Below are 19,165 nucleotides of genomic sequence, written 5' to 3'. Positions count from 1 at the left end.
TTGCTGGGGGAAAACATTTCCTGTTAATGTAATCTTTACAAGTAGTTCAAACTAATATAATTGATAGAATATGTAATGCAAACATATCTAATATATACTGAAAGCTTCATTTTTAACACTTCACTTACCACAAGCCTGCACAATAGACACTGAGGGGGACATCTCCTCCCCAATAATCAGAAACATGATATTTTTAATATACATACAAATCTCTGTACTTCATGTATCACAGTATCTGTGTAATGCATTTTTTCCTGTTCTCCACCACAGGCTGTCGTCCACCAATCTGTCTGTCAATCTTCTCCCATACCTTGGCTTTTTTACCAGGAAAGCAAAGTTTATAATAATAATAATAATAATAAATTTGATTTATAATGCACTTTTTATCACAGATCTCAAAGTGCTACAGGTTAAAAACAATAAAAATGAGAAGAAACAGTTAAAAATACCTCTAAAGAGAACTAAAAGCTTTGTTAAAAAGAAATGTCTTAAGACCTTTTTTAAAACAGTCAGTGGATTGCGGCGCCCTCAGAGTGTCAGGGAAGGCATTCCACCCATATCACCCATAGTCCGGAGTCTAGTTCTGGGTATGTGAAGGAGGTTTGAATGAGTGGAGCAAAGGGAACATGTTTTGTGTTGTGGGTTGATAAGTTCTTTGAGGTAGGGAGGGGCATGTCCATGGATGCATTGGTGTGTAATGAGAGAAACCTTGTACTCAATCCTGGAGAAGACGGGAAGCCAGTGGAGTGAGTGGAGAATGGGAGTAATATGTTCATGTTTCCGCACTCTCATCAGGATTCTAGCTGCAGAGTTTTTGATGTACTGAAGCCTTTGCAGATTCTTGGAAGGGATCCCAATGTGAAGTGCATTACAGTAGTCCAATCTGGTGGAGATAAAAGCATGAATCAGCTTTTCGGCATCAGGGAGGGAAAGATTGGGGCGGAGTTTGGAAATGTTGCGGAGGTGAAAGAAGGAGGTCTTGCAGAGGTGATTTATATGGGCTTCAAATGAAAGTTGGGAGTCAATTTTTACACCAAGATTTGTGACTGTTGATGAGAGGGGGATGTTTGAGCCAGAAAAGGTGATGGTGGTTATGGGTGAGGATTTTGTCCGGTGGGGAGTGCCGATCAGGATGGCTTCGGTTTTGGAGCTGTTTAGTTGGAGGAAATTATGCTCAATTCATACCTTTATCTCCTCTAGACAAATGGTGAGTTTAGAGGGTGATGACTGGGAGGATGGGGTTGCAGCTGTGGCCTTTACATCGAGCTGTGTGTCATCAGCATAGCAGTGAAATGAAATGTTGTGACGACTAATCATTGGGCAAGGGGGGTGAGGTAGAGGATGAAAAGGATGGGGCCAAGAACTGACACCTGGGGAACACCACAGGTGACTGTATGAGGTTTTGATTTGGAGTGACCCAGAGAGATGTATTCAGTCCGGTTTGTGAGGTATGATTTGAACCAACTGAGAGCAGTGTCATTGAGTCCAATGGTGCAGTGGAGCCGGTTTAAAAGAATATCATGGTCGACAGTATCAAATGCAGCAGAAAGGTACAGGAGCATCAGGAGGTCATTTGTGACTCTGACGAGGGCAGTCTCTGTACTGTGGGTGGAGCGGAAACCAGACTGGAATTTTTCAAAGAGGTTATTATGTTTGAGGTGATCCTGAAGGTGGGGGCCAACTACTTTCTCAAGTATTTTCGATAAGAAAGGTAGATTTGAGATGGGCCTGTAGTTAGATAGAATTTCAGGATCAAGAGTAGGTTTTTTGAGCAATGGTCTAATTATGGCATTTTTTAAGGCAGGTGGGACGTGTCCAGTTTGGAGGGAATGATTTATAACAGCAGTGATCAAAGGGGTTAGGACAGTGATTTGGGTTTTCACCAGGGAGGTTGGGAGGGGGTCGAGGGGACAGGTGGAGGATTTCATCTTCCTAATGATGTTATTCACCACTTCTGATGAGACCTCGGGAATGCAGTTTAGTGGTTGGGAGACTGTAAACGTTGGAGGAACAGTTATGGTGAGAGGACCAGAAAGGGCAGAGCGAATATGTGCAATTTTTGACGTGAAAAAATCCATTAATTTATTGCACTGCTCTTCTGTAGTGGCAGTAAGTGGAGGGGGTAGTGGTTTGAGAAGGTGATTGACAGTGGAGAAAAGCTACTTGGAATTTCCTGGGCTGTTTCTGATGACATCAGAATAAAACTGTGACCTTGCAATGTTGAGGGCCTTTGCATATTTTTGTTGGTGCATCTGGTACATTTGTTTGTGGACAGGGAGACCAGAGGCTTTAAAGCGCCACTCAAGGACCCGCCCCTTCTGTCTTCATCTTACGAAGCCCATCTGTAAACCATGGAGCAAAGCGAGTGAAACTGACTGTTTTGTTTTTAACAGGAGCATGGTGGTCCAGGAGGCTGCTCAGATGGTTGTTATAGTAGTCCACTGCTTCGTTGGGTGATGAAAATTGTGTGGAAAGTTGTTGAAAGTCCGATTCCAGAAGTTCTGGATTTATATTTTTAGATTTCTGAACCGGATATTCCGCTTCAGCTTGGGTAGGCTGGATGGAGATTGCAGATCCATAGAAATGGCCTTGTGATCAGACACACCTAAATCATACACCTGCAGGTTGGTAAGAGGGGCAGAGTTTGTAATGACCAGGTCCAATGTGTGGCCCCTCGCGTGTGTGGGGACATCAACAATTTGTTTTAAATTAAAACAGTCCAACAGTTGAAGAAATTCAGCTGCAAAAGGGGAGGAGGGGGTGTCAACATGGATGTTCATTTCACCTAAAATTATAACATTGGCAGAGGATGTGCAAAGTTGTAAAAAGATTTGACATTTCAGTGATAAATAATGGGTTTGGTTTTGGTGGCTGCGCCCTGTGCTGCAAGCTTTCTGGAGGTAGCTATATCCCACGGGACAGCTCTCATTTAAAGAGAAAAACTTATTTTGTGGGTGCCAGGTCTCTGTTATGCACATATAATCCAGACTTATATCAAGGATGTGGTCATGAATGATGCAGGATTTGTTTGTAATAGATTGTGCATTTAAGAGTTCAATTTTGCTGCTTGACAATGCTACAAGCCTTTGCAATGGCCGTAGAAAACTAAAATCCACCCCACATATTCTATTCAGCTCACTGAAATGTGTTGCCGTGGAGACGTCGACACTACTTATCCCGTATGAGGCAACGCTCTGATGATGTATGCGTGGAGCGACAGTTCGCGTTACTGACCAGAGAGCCGGGATGGTAGGACGTGTCTTTGAGCATACAAACTTTCCTTTCTGCGGGAACTTCTATGAATGTAACGCGGACGGCGGAGAAGTCCAAGTTGTTTAATCACTGCAGTGCATGGTGGAGTGAAAAAACTGTTGAGATTCATCAGCTGGTTGACGGTGTAACTCAGCATAGTGGTTGTTTTTAGCCGCATAGCCGGGATGCTAGCTACAAAGACTAACAGATCTGCGGCGAGGGCAGAGATGGCGATGGCTGATTTCAGACTTCCCAGGTGTTGTTTATACTGTGAGGGACAGGCTGTGTCCAGGTTATCCAGTGTCCACTTTTCCAGCTGAAGTAGCGGCAAGAGGTAGGCCACTGCTAGACTCAAAAACTACCAGATACTATCCAGGAAAGTCCACTGTTCGGTGGCGCGGAAAGTAAATGTAGTTTTTAAGTGAAGTTTAAAAAGTGAAAAGCAAAAATGGTCCACAAGTCAGTGGCACGAACAGTAAAAAGTTATACTTTTTAACTTAACGTTAAGTTACTTTTTAAGCTGATTGGGGAAGCGGCGAACAGACAGCGCCACGTCCTCCCCTTTACAAGCAGCGAGACCATATAGCATGAATGAATTCTGTATACTGATGGTTATTGTGAGGTTTCTCATCATTATTTATTGAAGAGTCATGATTTATTTTGTAAAGTGAATCTGTGACTAATCTTCAAAATTTATTCTAATCAAAATATGAATGAAACTCATTTGATTTGGAACAGCATTGGGTAAGCGCTCAACAGCTCATGGGTTTAAATGATCTCATCCGGATTAAGTTACACGGATAAAGTATGTCTCTTGAATGCCTTCCAAGTTTTGCATAAGGTTTTGGATAAATATAACAGTTCCAGTCCTTGATTCTGATTGGTCAGTAGCTGTGTTTTATTTACTATAAATCACAGCTATGATCGCTGCACTTAATATTCTGTGTATTACTGCACAGGACCCTTTGCAATGTAAACATATGTGAAACAGGACCACAAAACCATGTGTGTTGTTATCAAAGTTAAATAAATAAGCTTTACATTAATGCCTCTGAAGGAAGTTACTTGGAAAGACGAGTCCTGCCAAGGAAGTATCATTAACATTGAGTAACACTCTAGACTCACCCGTACTCCTTATCTTGGACTTACCTGTTATCCTTGTTTACCTTCTGATCTCCTCTTGCAAGTGCATTCCTGAACTTTACATATCCAGTTTTACTCAACTATTGTTTCTCTGCTTCAGTGTGTAATCACATACAAATGCTTTTCTACAAAATGTTGAATAAAGTGTGTTCAATACTTATTCCCTGTGTCATTTCACTTTATTTATTATGACCCAACTTGTATACTTAAATGTTCTGATTTCTTTTGTATAAATTCAATATTTGGCTTGATGGCTACATCTGGTGAAAATGTTGTGTCAATAGCCCACTTAGAAATCCTCTTACTGATAAAAATGCTGATGTGTCAAATACTTATTTTCCCTGCTGTATCTAAACCCAGGTATCACATTCACTGATCAATCATTAAATGCCCAAACAAAGATACATAGAAGTTTTTTGATAATATCACTGTCAGGAATGGCAAGGCAAGAACCCAGGCGCAGACAGATGTATACAAAAAACTGATGACTTTAACACGACACAAGAACAGCATAGGGATGGCTGCGGCGAAACTGACGTTTTGACACCGTGTCGATCTCCTGAAGCGTAGATGCTTCGAAACACCCATATCACGTGATGAAGTGATTCGAAATACCAAAGTCACGAAAGGTGGCGTACCTGTTGAATCTGCATCGAATCTTAAACTGACAGGGTAGGAAACAAATCTGACAATACATCATAGATGCATTTTTGCCAAGATCAAATACTCTAAAATTACGGAAAATAAGTAATTTTTCCTCATTTGTATGTAACAGTTAGGCTACTTACAAAAAATTGCATGTCAGCAACAAGTGTCCCTTGTGTGAGAATTTTTTTCAAAGGCTGGAGAAATTATATGTACAAAAAAGATGCTGGCTGAGTCCATCAACACAGAACAATTTATATTTCTGAATAAAGATCTTTATATGTAAACAATGTGGCATATTATGGCTTGATATATTTTATGAATTTCTATTATTTATTTGGTATATCTCTATTTAATTTTTTTTTATTAAATAGACCCAAATAGCCTATAGTTATCGACAATTGTGAGCCTAAAAGCTCATGTAGTTGTCAAACAGATGTTAAAACAACAACAACAACAAAAGGCATTTTATTATGATGACGTAGCGTATGCATTTCCCAGGTTCGATCCTAAGATCTTTGCATGAGAGTCAAGAAGACTATACACTCTCCCATTCTATCAGTTATGTGTCAATCAAACAACATGTGAGATAAAATTTGTCAGCGCTCTTCTAAAATCTTGCTAAGGCTGCTAGGTGTCACTGGAGGCGGTTTCAAATTGATGTTTCAAAGCCTCGAAACATACTGCACAATTGATTCAACTGTTTCAGTGTTTCACAAAGCCTCGCTCTGCCCACCACTAGAACAGCAAAACAAAACCCATGAGGGGCAAAACATCACAAATACTAGAAAACAAAACACTGACTAAACAAGAACATCACTACAAACAGACTGTATGAGATAACAAACTAGACTAGATATTTTCAGACACGATACTCACAGTTAGACAAACACACAAGCACAGAACAAACAGCACAGGGACATTAAATAGAGAGAACTAATGAGGGGAACAGCTGAAAATTAATAACAGGTAAGGGATCGTGTAATAAGTGACGAGACACAGGAAATAAGTGGTCTTACTTGAAATACAATTGAATATGTTAAGGCACAGAATGTACATGTGTAATGTAAAAGCTAATGAGATAATATAATAGTCTAAGAGTCTTATAATGTGAAACAAGTGTCCAGTGGTGGCCGATGACTTCTCTTCCGAGGGGCAAAATTTCAAAATGTGTGTCCGATCATGTGACTTGTCAAAATACGAGCCTGCTGCACGTGTGTCAAAATGGTTTATGAGAAAAGAGATGTTCGCCCTCGGAAATGAAGTCACTGGACGCCACTGTAAGAGTCTTTAGGTTTTACAATCATGAGGTATATTTAACTAGTTATTCTGCCTTTGGATTTATAACTTGAGGTTGTGTTTTTCTCCCCTACTGACTGCACACAGCTTGTGTGGTGAGGGGTTCAAGATGAGACCCACAACTGGTGTGAGATCCAATTCATCTTCAGAGACTCCAGGTGGAGGAGTGAAGTGAAAACACTGAAGAAGAGAAGTGAAGAACAGAAAGAGCTCCATCCTGGCCAAACCCTCTCCTAAACAAATCCTGCGTCCTGAGAGAAAAGAAGGGAATGCGTTTGTAATGACATAATTGTTAAACAACATAAGTCAAATTGATTTTGATGTGAATAGTAAAGTTTATTACCTGCTGAGAAGGGCAAGAAGGCATCACGTTTGATCAGCTGACCGTTCTCATTGAGGAAGTGTTCAGGGTTAAAAGTGTCGGGCGTCTCCCACTCGCTCTCATCTCTCAAAACAGACGTCAGCAGTGGAAGGACACACGTCCCCTAGATTTCAGAAAAAACACAGACTACATTAGTGTGCTAAATACCCCTAATTTGTCCAGAAGCAACTTAAAAACAAAAGGCTGTGGGTAAACTCAGAAAAACTAATGACACATACTTTGGATAAGTTGAGCTGGACAACAGACTGTAAAGTGTGAATAATATACAATATGGACCTTCTTGATGAGATATCCATTGAAGTTCACATCACAGCTGGTTTTATGTGGCAGATTCAAGGGCCCTATATTCGCCAGTCTCTGGATTTCATGGATCACAGCGTCTGTGTAAGGTAAATTCTTCCTGTCCTCTGTAACCGGTTCACGTCCGCCAAGCACCCTGTCAATTTCCTCATGAACCCGATCTATGACCCAGAAGATCACACAGAAAATGTTTCATATCTTTACTTACTTTTGTAAATATAAAGAGAACAGTTTGACCTGCTATAACCTTGTATGTGAGGATATTTGGCCATGAGCAGTAAACCCCAGCGTAGCGTTGTGCCGGTTGTGTCAGAACCGGCAGCAAACAGGTTGGCCACAGTCATGAGCAGGTTCAGATCATTAAATTGCGAATCATTTTCTCCAGATTTCTGTTAAAATCACAAAAAACTGCTTTATTATTATTTAGTGTGAGAATTAGTTTTAAACATATGTATATTAACCCACACATTTGATATATAAATTCATGATATTCTACCTCTAAGCTTTGTTTTTGGATGAGGAAGGCATCGACTAATCCTCTGCAGTTGAGAGGGTTTAAAGTCTCCCGCAAGCGATCCACTAGCACCTGTATTTCAGCATGGTTGCTCTCCACACGTTCCATTAGCAGTCTCCAGGTCTTCAGCCATGGCCTAAGCACTGGAAACATGTTGTAGATCTGCAGGTGGAAGTACAAGATATTCACAATTCTGCATTGTTGTAAAATTTACAGAGCAATTATGCAAATTTGTTGCAGCTTCACAGTCAATACATGTTACAACAGACAGTAGAACCATACAGAATTTGTTTTAAATGTGTAATGTGTTTTTAGCTGCATCTACTGGTGTAATTGCGAATTGCAACCAACCTCAATTTTAAAATGCAAAGACAAGCTAAGGTAGCTGCCACATAGGCTGTTTCTCAATTCCAAGAACGAAAAAAACTGTCACAGTCATCATGGCTCACTCTGCTGTCCGTCAGAGATTGTACATTCACATATGCTTCTGGACTGCAATACCCATGATCCCTTGCACTAACTGGTTCATCACACCTGCATCCTGTTTTGTAATCACCTGGACTATATAAGCTCACTCAGAACTCATTCACTTTGCAAAGTATTGTTTGTTTGTCTGCATTACAGAGCGCTTACCTGTCATTCTGTATCTCTCTGTTTTTGACCTGTGCCTGTTAATTGTTGATGATTGTATGCTGCCTGCCCTGACCTTTGCCTGGATATATTGACTACTGTTTTTGGATGCCTACTCTGTGTTTGTTTGCCTGGTTGTTGACCTTAGCCTGTTTGTGGATTACTCTTTAATAAACCTGCATTTGGATCTAACACGTTTCACGGTGCATGACAAGAACGGACTTGCGTTCTCGTGGAAATCGGTCTTGCTAGGCGACCTTGGAAGAACAAACTCAGAAGGTCGCGAGAACACACTTGTGAGAATTGAGATGAGTGCGATCTTCCTGTTGGTCACATCTCCTCTGCCATTGTTTTGCCACAAAGACATCTGGGGCATGAAGTGATTTCGGCGCGCAAGTCTGCACTTGATGCATCCTTGATATCAAGAACACATCCCGGTATTTTCATGCGTCCTCTGTACTTGCGTTCTTGAGAATTGACCTATGGCTAAGCCACGCCCCCTCCACTCACTCGGACAAACAATCAACATTCCGTAATAGGCGCTACATCGCAGCTGACCTCATCGCAATGATTTCTGATCACCGCAATGATTGCACATTTTTCTAAAAAACATCAGGGGGAGCTGCAGCGCCTGTATAAACGAGATCGTATCAGAGTACTTTTAAATATGTGTTATAATATTTACTGCCACATAAACCTTGCAAAATATTTAATTTAAATAATCACAACAATGTGTGAAAATTATTTCATGAACAAACAAAAAGTGTATGAGAATTTAATGTCAAAGCAAAAAACAGTAAATTAATCATCATAACCGTCAAAGCCCTAAAACAGGCAATTACTTGGAATAATCGACACAAGTTTCATAATCGTGATAGCTCTACAGGAGGAGACATTTCACAGGAGGCAATTGGTGATTTTTGGAGACAGAAAGACTATCATCTCGAAGTCACTAAAAGGGCCTACAGGTCTCAATGTCTCGGTACATCTTTGCAAATGATTAAGTACAGGTAGCGTACATTTAGCACAATTTCCAAGTGAATAGATTTTGTTGATCTAAACTGATTGTTGATTCTCAGTCTAATGGTTGTTCACTTCAAAACGTGTCAGCGTCATTTCATTGTATAAGTCATCACATGCACAATAGTCTGTTCGATTGTCAAAACTAGTCAAGAACACAATACAATGAATACCATATATGAATTCTTGAAATATTTAAACATTTATTACAGCAGTTGACAGTCAGGTGAAACTAGAACTTGACTAAAAAAGGAGAAGTTTCACACATCTCAGATGACCAATCAAACAGTAGATTTAGTTACCTGACAGGTGCTGTCAATGACTGAATGCTACCCAACATGTATGTAAAGAGCTTGACCATGCAGGACCAATACAATTTCTCAACATGGAGGCACCTGGCCAAGTTCCTGCTCGAGGAAGAGGAGTAGGAGGAAGGGGAAGAAGAAGAAGAAGAGGAGGAGTAAGAGTGCGTGGAATAGGGGGAAGAGGACGAAGAGCACGAACACACCATGCTGTCCTGGATGAAATTCATCAACCATGGCCTCACAATGGCGGAGGCAAGTCGCCGAGTTCAGCCTAATGTGCCTCACTCTACAGTCTCCTCCATCATCCAAACCTTCCGCAGGGAAAATAGGTATGTAGTCAGTCAATGATGGAATTATTTATTGTATAGGACAGGAAATAGAGCAAGAAATATATTTATTTACACATTTACTTATTCATGTAGTGTGTGTGTGTGTGTGTGTGTGTGTGTGTGTATTTATATATGCATAATTATTATACACAGTACAAAAACACATATGATCTAAACAAAAAAATTATTCTGCAAACATTAAGTTGCTATGATTAATCGCTATGCAGCCCTAAAACATAGCGATTACATGTGCTCTATAGAGCAGTTTGTCCATTTAATGTTACTGTAGAAACATGGCAGTGACTTCCATGTATGAGGGCTGCAGTTTATGGAGATAAAAACAGCTCATTCTAAGGTTATAAAAACATAACGGTTAAATATATAAGGTCTTTATACACCACTGATTATGAGGGCTGGACCAGAATATTCGATTATTCAAATTTTCATTCAGTGGGTTGACTTTTGATTTTCAGTTTTGAGATTCTTTTTTTATCAACATTATTAGTGTTAATGTAGCCTGATATTGTCTTACTCATTTCTAGTCACAATTTGAGTCTGATACCGCTCCATTGGGCTGTAACTATGGGAAGTGTTTCAACCGAACCAGGACAAAAAATGCCTCTGCACTCAATTGGATAGACCTACAATCAATCAGAGCAACCGAGTGTGTGACGTGTCACCACCAGGGGCTGGCTATGTTGGACTAAAGCCACGCCCCTTTTCAACTCCCACCTCGAGGAGGTCCCCAAAGCCAACCCAATGACCAGACAAACACGGGAACAGGTAAGTAAAATTTAAAACAAGCTTTATTTGGTTTAAATATTTAAAAGAACTGGGAATTGGGGAAAGGGGAAATTAAAACTAATAGGTTTCTTCTCCTCCCTCCAGGGAGACTGCAGCCACGGGCAGACAGGGCAAGGGCAACAGGGGTGCCAACCACCATAAGCCGGGGGAGAAAGGGAAACGTCAGGCTCCGGCCTGGACCCTGCTAACCGTGGCGCCCTCCTTCTTCCTTCCTGGAGGCAGAATAATTTCAGTGTGACTGGTAAGGAGATTTGTCCACTGTCTGTGTACCTTTCCTCAGGTCGGCAGGGGGTCCTCGCCCCGCGTGCCTTTACGTTCCCTGTCGTACGTCCACCCTCTTTCTCCTTGTGCCCCACAGATGGTCACTGCGACACAAAAGCACTGTTAGCTTGGACTTTGAGTGTTTCTCACCGGCTCTGCTGCTTACAGCTCTCTGGGTAGGTATCACATTACACAGTCCGTTCTCCAATTGTTCACTCTCGTTTTCCTTTCTCTCCACAGGCGGCCACTAGGACACAAAGGCACTGTTACTTGGACTTCGAGTATCTCTCACCGGCTCTGCTGTTTACAGCTCTCTGGGTAGGTATCACGTTCACAGTCTGCTCTCCAATTGTTCACTCTCGTTTTCCTTTCTCTCCACAGGCGGCCACTAAGACACAAAGACACTGTTACTTGGACTTCGAGTATTTCTCACCGGCTCTGCTGTTTACAGCTTTCTGGGTAGGTATCACGTTCACAGTCTGCTCTCCAATTGTTCACTCTCGTTGTCTTTTCTCTCCACAGGCGGCCACTAAGACACAAAGACACTGTTACTTGGACTTCGAGTATTTCTCACCGGCTCTGCTGTGTACAGCTTTCTGGGTCGGTATCACGTTCACAGTCTGCTCTCCAATTGTTCACTCTCGTTGTCCTTTCTCTCCACAGGCGGCCACTACGACACAAAGACACTGTTACTTGGACTTCGAGTATTTCTCACCGGCTCTGCTGTTTACAGCTTTCTGGGTAGGTATCACGTTCACGGTCTGTTCTTCAATTATTCACTCTCGTTCTTCTCTCTCCACAGGCGGCCACTAAGACACAAAGACACTGTTACTTGGACTTCGAGTATTTCTCACCGGCTCTGCTGTTTACAGCTTTCTGGGTAGGTATCACGTTCACGGTCTGTTCTTCAATTATTCACTCTCGTTCTTCTCTCTCTCCACAGGTGGCCGCTAGGACACAAAGACACTGTTACTAAGACTTCGAGTATTTCTCACCGGCTCTGCTGTTTACAGCTTTCTGGGTAGGTATGGTTTCCTCCGTAGGTCAGCAGAGGGGCGAAGGTCACACACCACCTCACCGGGTCGAGCGCTGCCCTATCTCCACTGCCCGTAGGCCGATCGAATCCTGGACAGGGGCGCCCCTTTGTAGAGACCGCGGGGGCGGCGGACCCTTTTGCCTCTGACCCTGCGACAAAACAGACACAGGTAAGTTTACACCACGAATATTTCCAATGTTTTACTCACAGTCACTGACAGCTCTTGGTCTGCGTCCCTTCGTACTCCGAAACAGCACACTACGTATGGTAGCAGTAATTTCTGAGGTCGTTAGCCTCTCCGTCTTCTGCCCAGTAGAAGAAATGGATGATGCGGGGCTTCGTCTAACAAGACACACAGCAACCCACAGCAAATACACAGCACCACTCCAACGTGAAAAGCTTATTAATTGCAAAGTCTCACTCACCACACTATAAGTGCAACACAACAAGGGAAGCGCCCGGTGTCTTCCACTGCGCTTGGGCTGAGATCGGGGCGATGGAAAATACGACCAAAGTAAGGTCTCGTTGCTGTGGCTGTTTGGATTTACACTTCTAACGGCTCGCCCACCACACTATTGTAGGGGTAGGGCCGCCCTCCCTCTCCTGGAGGGTTCCAACGGTTACACAGGCTAATTTTTGCAAGTTACTCCACACCAAAAGGGTATACTCACAGCGAACAGCCTTTGTTTACGTTGTACAATCAGGTCAATTTCTTCCTGCTTTACTCCTTCAAAAGTACTGGTTAGGCCAAGGTTCCCTTTTTACCCATAGGATTTTCCCTTTACTCCAAACAGGTCCACCGTCAACTACAACGAGAGAGGGAGAGAGAGAGAAATACAGACAGCCACCACGTCTAACAATGAGCACAGCTCCGTTCCTCAGCACACACTACAACCCCTTAACTGTGATCTAACTGTGCTTTTTATATTCCACCATGTACTCTAGTTGTCCAATTACCCGGCGATCTCTTTAACTATGCACAGCTGTACACAATCGGCTGATTACAGCCCTCGCGAAGCGGCCGGATGTCCGGTGTTTCTGTTCTCCGGTCTGGACGGAAACATCCGGGCGGAACCAAACTTCCTCAACTTTTTGGTTCCGCCCTGAAAGATCGTCACCCCGTGACATCCTCCCCCGCCAATGCATTCTAGTCCCTGGAATGCCTTCGAATAGTCCACTCACCGTAACGGGAAGGGGGTCGGCCTCGATTCTCCCGTTGGGAGCGCCTCACAGGGGAGTCAGGTTCGGCGGCCTCGGGTACAACCTCGGGTTGTCTCTGGGCGGCCGGGGGTCCAACTGGCTCAGGTGCTAGCTCTGGCTCTCCTGGGGCAGCCGGGGGTGGTGCCACCACGGGTAGGCCTGGTACCACAGCCCATCCTTCCATCCAGGGGGCCGTCGGTGCCGGTTCCGCAACTACCTCTTTCGCGACCTCGGGATAATTTGGGCAAGGGCGAATCATGTTTCGGTGTACCACACGTTCAGGGCCGGCCTTTCCTTCCGGCCGGATGGTATACACCGGCTGTCCCGGTCTCTGTTGCCTGCAGACTACGTACGGGGTGGTCTCCCAACGGTCACTCAGCTTTCCTTTGCCTTGCCGCCGATTGTCTCGTACCAAGACTCTCTCTCCTGGTAACAAGGGGGCGTCCCGGGCCGTCCGGTCGTACAACCGCTTGTTCTTTTCCCCTGTGGCCCATATCTTCTGGGATACCTGTTTGTAAGCAAAGTGCAGCCGTTGGTGGTGGCGCCCCACCCATTCCGTCACGCTCCCTTCCTCCTGGCCAGCAGCCACTCCCAAGACCAAGTCCGTGGGCATCCGCACATGTCTGCCGAACATCAGATAAGTGGGGGCATACCCCGTCGTACTATGAACGCTGTTATTATAAGCTTGTAAAAGGTTCGGTAGAGCACTCACCCAATCGCTCTGCTTCCGTTGGTCCAGGGTCCCTAGGAGCCCCAACAGGGTCTGATTAAACCTCTCACAACAGCCGTTTCCTTGAGGGTGATACGACGTCGTATGGGTCTTCGTGCACCCATACAGCTGGCATAATTCTCGGATCACCTTTGATTCGAAATTGGCCCCTTGATCGGAGTGCAGGAACTCTGGACATCCGAACGTTTGGAAGACGTGCCGCCATAGAGCCGTTGCGGTGGTGTTTGCCGTCTGATCAAGGGTGGGAACTGCCCATGCGTATTTTGTAAACAAGTCGGTGATTACTAAGATGTTCGGATAGCGGTCCTGTGGCCGGCCCAGTGTCAGGAAATCCATCGCCATGATGTGGAGGGGGGCTTTGGCATGTATGGGCACCATCGGCGCTCGAGCCTCTCGTCGAGATTTAAACAACATACACCTGGGGCAAGCTTGGACCAAGCTGCGTACTGATGCTTCCAGCCCCGGCCAGTAGAAAAACCTGCGCAGCAGCGATACTGTCCGTTCCTGTCCCTGGTGCCCCAGCTGATCATGGTAGGCGGACACCAAGGCTGCTGCTTGATCGGCGGGCACCACGATCTGGCGCACCTCTTCGTCCAGCTTCGGGTCACTAACCTTTCGGCAAAGTACTCCTTCCTGTAGTTCCAGCTTGTCCCACTGTCCCAGCAGTCTTTTTCCCGTCTCTGTCTGGGTCAGCCTCTCAGACGACGTTGGCCGTCGGCCCTGCTCCACCCACATCTTCACCTGACACACATCCTGATCCTGGGCCTGCCTCGCTTTCCACCGACAGGGGTCCCAGCCCCAATTCCCCGGTACCGCCTCCTGCTGGCCTCCTGGTGCCTCCACGGCCCCTATCAGATAGCCTTCCCTCTGGCTTTCTTCTTCCTGGCCCCCCCGGCAACCGGGGTTGTCTACCTCTGGTAATCGGGACAAGACATCCGCGTTCGTGTGCTCTCGCCCAGGCCGATACTGCAGTTGATAATCGAAATTGGCAAGTTGTGCCACCCAGCGCTGCTCCACAGCTCCCAACTTCGCTGTCTGTAAATGCACCAAAGGATTATTATCCGTAATCACCGTTACCTTAGCACCCCAGAGGTAGTCCTTAAACTTCTCGCTCAGGGCCCACTTCAGGGCCAGCAGTTCCAGTTTGAATGAGCTGTAGTTTGCATCGTTCCTCTCGGCTGGGTGGAGGCTTCGGCTTGCGTAGGCGATCACCCGTTCTGTTCCCGCTTGTCGTTGGGCCAAGACCGCTCCCAACCCCAGGTTGCTAGCGTCTGTATACAAGAGAAATGGTTGAGTAAAGTCTGCATAGGCCAAGATAGGAGCCTGTAACAATTCCTGTTTCAATCTCTGAAATGCCCCCTCACAGGACTCATCCCAGTCAATAGGGGGTGACCCCCGTCCCCGGTTCCGCCCTGTACCGACCAGCAGCTGGTTAAGTGGTTTAGCAATCTTTGAAAAATCTTTTATGAACCGTCTGTAGTATCCCACAAACCCTAGAAATGACCGTACTTGCCTCACGGTCTTGGGTGCACTCCAATCTCTTACCGCAGAGACCTTTCCAGGATCTACGGCCACCCCAGCAGCGCTGACCACGTGACCCAGGAACTGGACTTCTCGCCTCAACAGATGGCATTTATCGGGTTGCAGCTTCAGCCCATATTTCTCCATCGCCTGGAAAACCTCTTCGAGGTGTCGGAGGTGGGAATCGAAATCTGGGGAGTACACAATTACATCATCTAGATATACCAAGACTGACTCCATTAACTGACCTCCAAGACAGCGCTGCATCAGGCGTTGGAACGTGGCTGGGGCGTTACAGAGCCCGAAGGGCATCCGTTCCCACTCGAATAATCCAAACGGGGTCGTGAAGGCGGTCTTCTCCCTATCGGCCTCGGCCACTGGCACCTGCCAATACCCACTGGCCAGATCCAGAGTGGAGTACCATGCAGACCGCGTGAGACCGGCAAGGGAGTCTTCGATCCGGGGTAGGGGGAAAGCATCTTTCTTTGTCACCAGGTTAAGCTTACGATAGTCCACACAAAACCTCCAAGCTCCCGACTTTTTCTGCACAAGCACGATGGGGGCTGCCCATGGGCTACTGCTTTCCCGGACGATGCCCCGCCCCAGCATACCTTGCAATAGCGAGCGTACCTCTGTATACAAGGTGGGTGGGATCGGCCGGTACCTCTCCCTACTCGGTCCTGCATCTCCAGTCGGAATATGATGTTCCACCACCGTAGTGCATCCGTAATCCTCCTCGTGTCTTGCAAACACATGTTGCCATTTCTGAAGGAGGGCTTGGAGTCTTTGTGTCTGCGCCTGTTCCAACTTTTCCCCTTGCAGGGACTCACCTGCCAGGTGCCTCGGTACGTCCCTCTCCCCGTTGTTCGAAGGGTCTTCCATCTGTGTCAGGGCCACCTCGATGACAGTGGGGCACACCTGACGGAAACTAACATCTCTCTCCTCCCTCACCTGATGGGGTGCAACCCCCGTTAGTCGGGCCAGCCGCTGGTGTCGGTGTAAGTGTACTGGGTAGGGGTGGTCATTTCGAACCTTTACAGGGACCCTCCCCCGGTGGACCGCCGCTAGGCCTCGTGCTACTTCCACTTGGGGGCAATCGGCGTGGGGTTCAACCAATACCCACTCTTCGGGGCCAACTCCTCGGGGGGCCACTCTCACCCACACCATGGCCTCACTCCTAGGGGGGATAGATAAAGCATAGCGACACATCACTCTCCCTACCTCTTCCCGGCCTCTGCGGACCTGGGTCATCTGGACCCGACGACAGTCGGCGACTACTCGCTCCCATAGGGGCCTCTCGACAGGGGAAATCCTAGGCCCGGGCTTAGCCCGAAATAACTCCTCCCAACACTCGGAGAGAACGTTCATCCCTAATAGGGCTCTATGGACACCCAAACACCTGTCTTCCACGATGATCACCCCCTTCTGGGGGACTAACACCCCGTGAACTTCTAAGTCCGTCAGCCGGTAGCCAATGTAGGGGATCTCTAGGCCGTTGGCGCCCCGCAACGTCAGCCAGGGGGCCTCTCCTCCTTCTACTCTCTGCTTCCCGAATACTTCCTGCGAGAGACTTTCTGCAAACAATGTCACTTGCGAGCCCGTATCTACTAGGCACTGTACTGTCTTGCCACATACCTTTACCTCCGCCATTGGGCTATGCCCGACCATCTGGCCCCTAGAATTATCACGTCTTCCCGGGTCTTCTCGAGGGGTCCCGGCCACACGACCCACTGTGGCCGGTCGTCCTAAAAACCCCCTTCCGATGCCCTGCGAGGCCCACACTGGCGGCTATAATGCCCTGGTTCTCCACAACGATTGCAGATTGGCCGCCCTTGGTCATCCCACTCGAAGCGGGGCCGGTTAAAACGGTTCGGGCGTCCCGGTGGCTCTCGGCCCCTCTCAGAGTAGACTCGCTCTCGGGGTGCCGGCCTCGGTTCCTCTCGCGCCCTACCTTGGCGAAGTTCTCCCAGGAGAGTCTTAGAGAGTTCCGACATCTGCTCTCGGACGTCTTTCAACAACTCTGCTCTCAGGGCTTGCTTCCAATCTGCGTGTTCAGGCGGTGCTGCTGTGTTTCCACTTACGACTGCACATATAGGGGTTTCACTTACTTCGACCTCATCACCCTCCAAGGCCAGCGCCTCCTTCTTTAGGTCTTCAAAGGTGAGCCCGGAGTCCCTCCGAAACTGGACCCTCAGACTTTGCCTCACGGGGCCCTCTTTCATCCCCAGGAGGAACTGGTCGCGCAACAAGGTCTCTCCGTCTCCTAGCCCATGGTCTCGTCGGGCCTGCAGGCGAGTGAACTGCTCTCGCAGCCTGAGGGCAAAAGCTCTAATAGGTTGTCGGGGGCCTTGCTTACAATTAAAAAATTGTGAACGGAGGACAGCTACGGGGGTATGGTCACCATATTGCTCGGTAAGGAACTGGAACACAGTCTGGGCAGTGGCTCTGATTGCTTCGGGGGCGGCTTGTACCTCTCGCCGTGCTTCTCCCTCTAGGGAGTTTAACACAAACTGGAGCCGCTGGGCGGCGCTAAGGCCCTGTAAGTCGGCCAAGTACTCTAATTGGGCCTTCCATTCGGTCAGTCGTACCTCCGACTCTGCTCCTCCATATTTCTGGATCCATGGGCTTCCCATGATAATAGACGTGGCACGGGGTGGGGCTGCAGGCCCCGCGTTGTCAGTCATTGGGTGACCTTGGTTACTCAACTCGAGGTGGGGCCCTGCCGACTACGCCAAAATCTGTCACCACCAGGGGCTGGCTATGTTGGACTAAAGCCACGCCCCTTTTCAACTCCCACCTCGAGGAGGTCCCCAAAGCCAACCCAATGACCAGACAAACACGGGAACAGGTAAGTAAAATTTAAAACAAGCTTTATTTGGTTTAAATATTTAAAAGAACTGGGAATTGGGGAAAGGGGAAATTAAAACTAATAGGTTTCTTCTCCTCCCTCCAGGGAGACTGCAGCCACGGGCAGACAGGGCAAGGGCAACAGGGGTGCCAACCACCATAAGCCGGGGGAGAAAGGGAAACGTCAGGCTTCGGCCTGGACCCTGCTAACCGTGGCGCCCTCCTTCTTCCTTCCTGGAGGCAGAATAATTTCAGTGTGACTGGTAAGGAGATTTGTCCACTGTCTGTGTACCTTTCCTCAGGTCGGCAGGGGGTCCTCGCCCCGCGTGCCTTTACGTTCCCTGTCGTACGTCCACCCTCTTTCTCCTTGTGCCCCACAGATGGTCACTGCGACACAAAAGCACTGTTAGCTTGGACTTTGAGTGTTTCTCACCGGCTCTGCTGCTTACAGCTCTCTGGGTAGGTATCACATTACACAGTCCGTTCTCCAATTGTTCACTCTCGTTTTCCTTTCTCTCCACAGGCGGCCACTAGGACACAAAGGCACTGTTACTTGGACTTCGAGTATCTCTCACCGGCTCTGCTGTTTACAGCTCTCTGGGTAGGTATCACGTTCACAGTCTGCTCTCCAATTGTTCACTCTCGTTTTCCTTTCTCTCCACAGGCGGCCACTAAGACACAAAGACACTGTTACTTGGACTTCGAGTATTTCTCACCGGCTCTGCTGTTTACAGCTTTCTGGGTAGGTATCACGTTCACAGTCTGCTCTCCAATTGTTCACTCTCGTTGTCTTTTCTCTCCACAGGCGGCCACTAAGACACAAAGACACTGTTACTTGGACTTCGAGTATTTCTCACCGGCTCTGCTGTGTACAGCTTTCTGGGTAGGTATCACGTTCACAGTCTGCTCTCCAATTGTTCACTCTCGTTGTCCTTTCTCTCCACAGG

The 19,165-nt window shown here is 46.8% G+C and overlaps 1 protein-coding gene and 1 pseudogene across 1 annotated transcript in view; both read right to left on the bottom strand.

Moving 5' to 3' along the window:
• The window catches only part of LOC135768826 (cytochrome P450 2K1-like), a 125,292-nt pseudogene that overhangs the window by 57,842 nt on the left and 48,285 nt on the right, over positions 1-19,165 (bottom strand).
• Positions 5,555-19,165, bottom strand: part of LOC135734257 (cytochrome P450 2K1-like) — a 29,890-nt gene continuing 16,279 nt past the window's right edge. Inside the window, exons 5-9 of the mRNA XM_065253195.2 lie at positions 7,518-7,697; positions 7,269-7,410; positions 6,998-7,182; positions 6,683-6,824; positions 5,555-6,590 (exon numbers count right to left, since the gene is read on the bottom strand). Of these exons, the coding sequence (XP_065109267.1) occupies positions 6,382-6,590; positions 6,683-6,824; positions 6,998-7,182; positions 7,269-7,410; positions 7,518-7,697 (858 nt within the window). The 3' untranslated portion in view covers positions 5,555-6,381. The remainder of the gene's footprint in view (positions 6,591-6,682; positions 6,825-6,997; positions 7,183-7,268; positions 7,411-7,517; positions 7,698-19,165) is intronic.

Source organism: Paramisgurnus dabryanus, chromosome 3 (assembly GCF_030506205.2).
Source record: "Paramisgurnus dabryanus chromosome 3, PD_genome_1.1, whole genome shotgun sequence".
Lineage (NCBI taxonomy): Eukaryota > Metazoa > Chordata > Actinopteri > Cypriniformes > Cobitidae > Paramisgurnus > Paramisgurnus dabryanus.
This window is presented reverse-complemented; position numbering and strand designations above follow the sequence as displayed.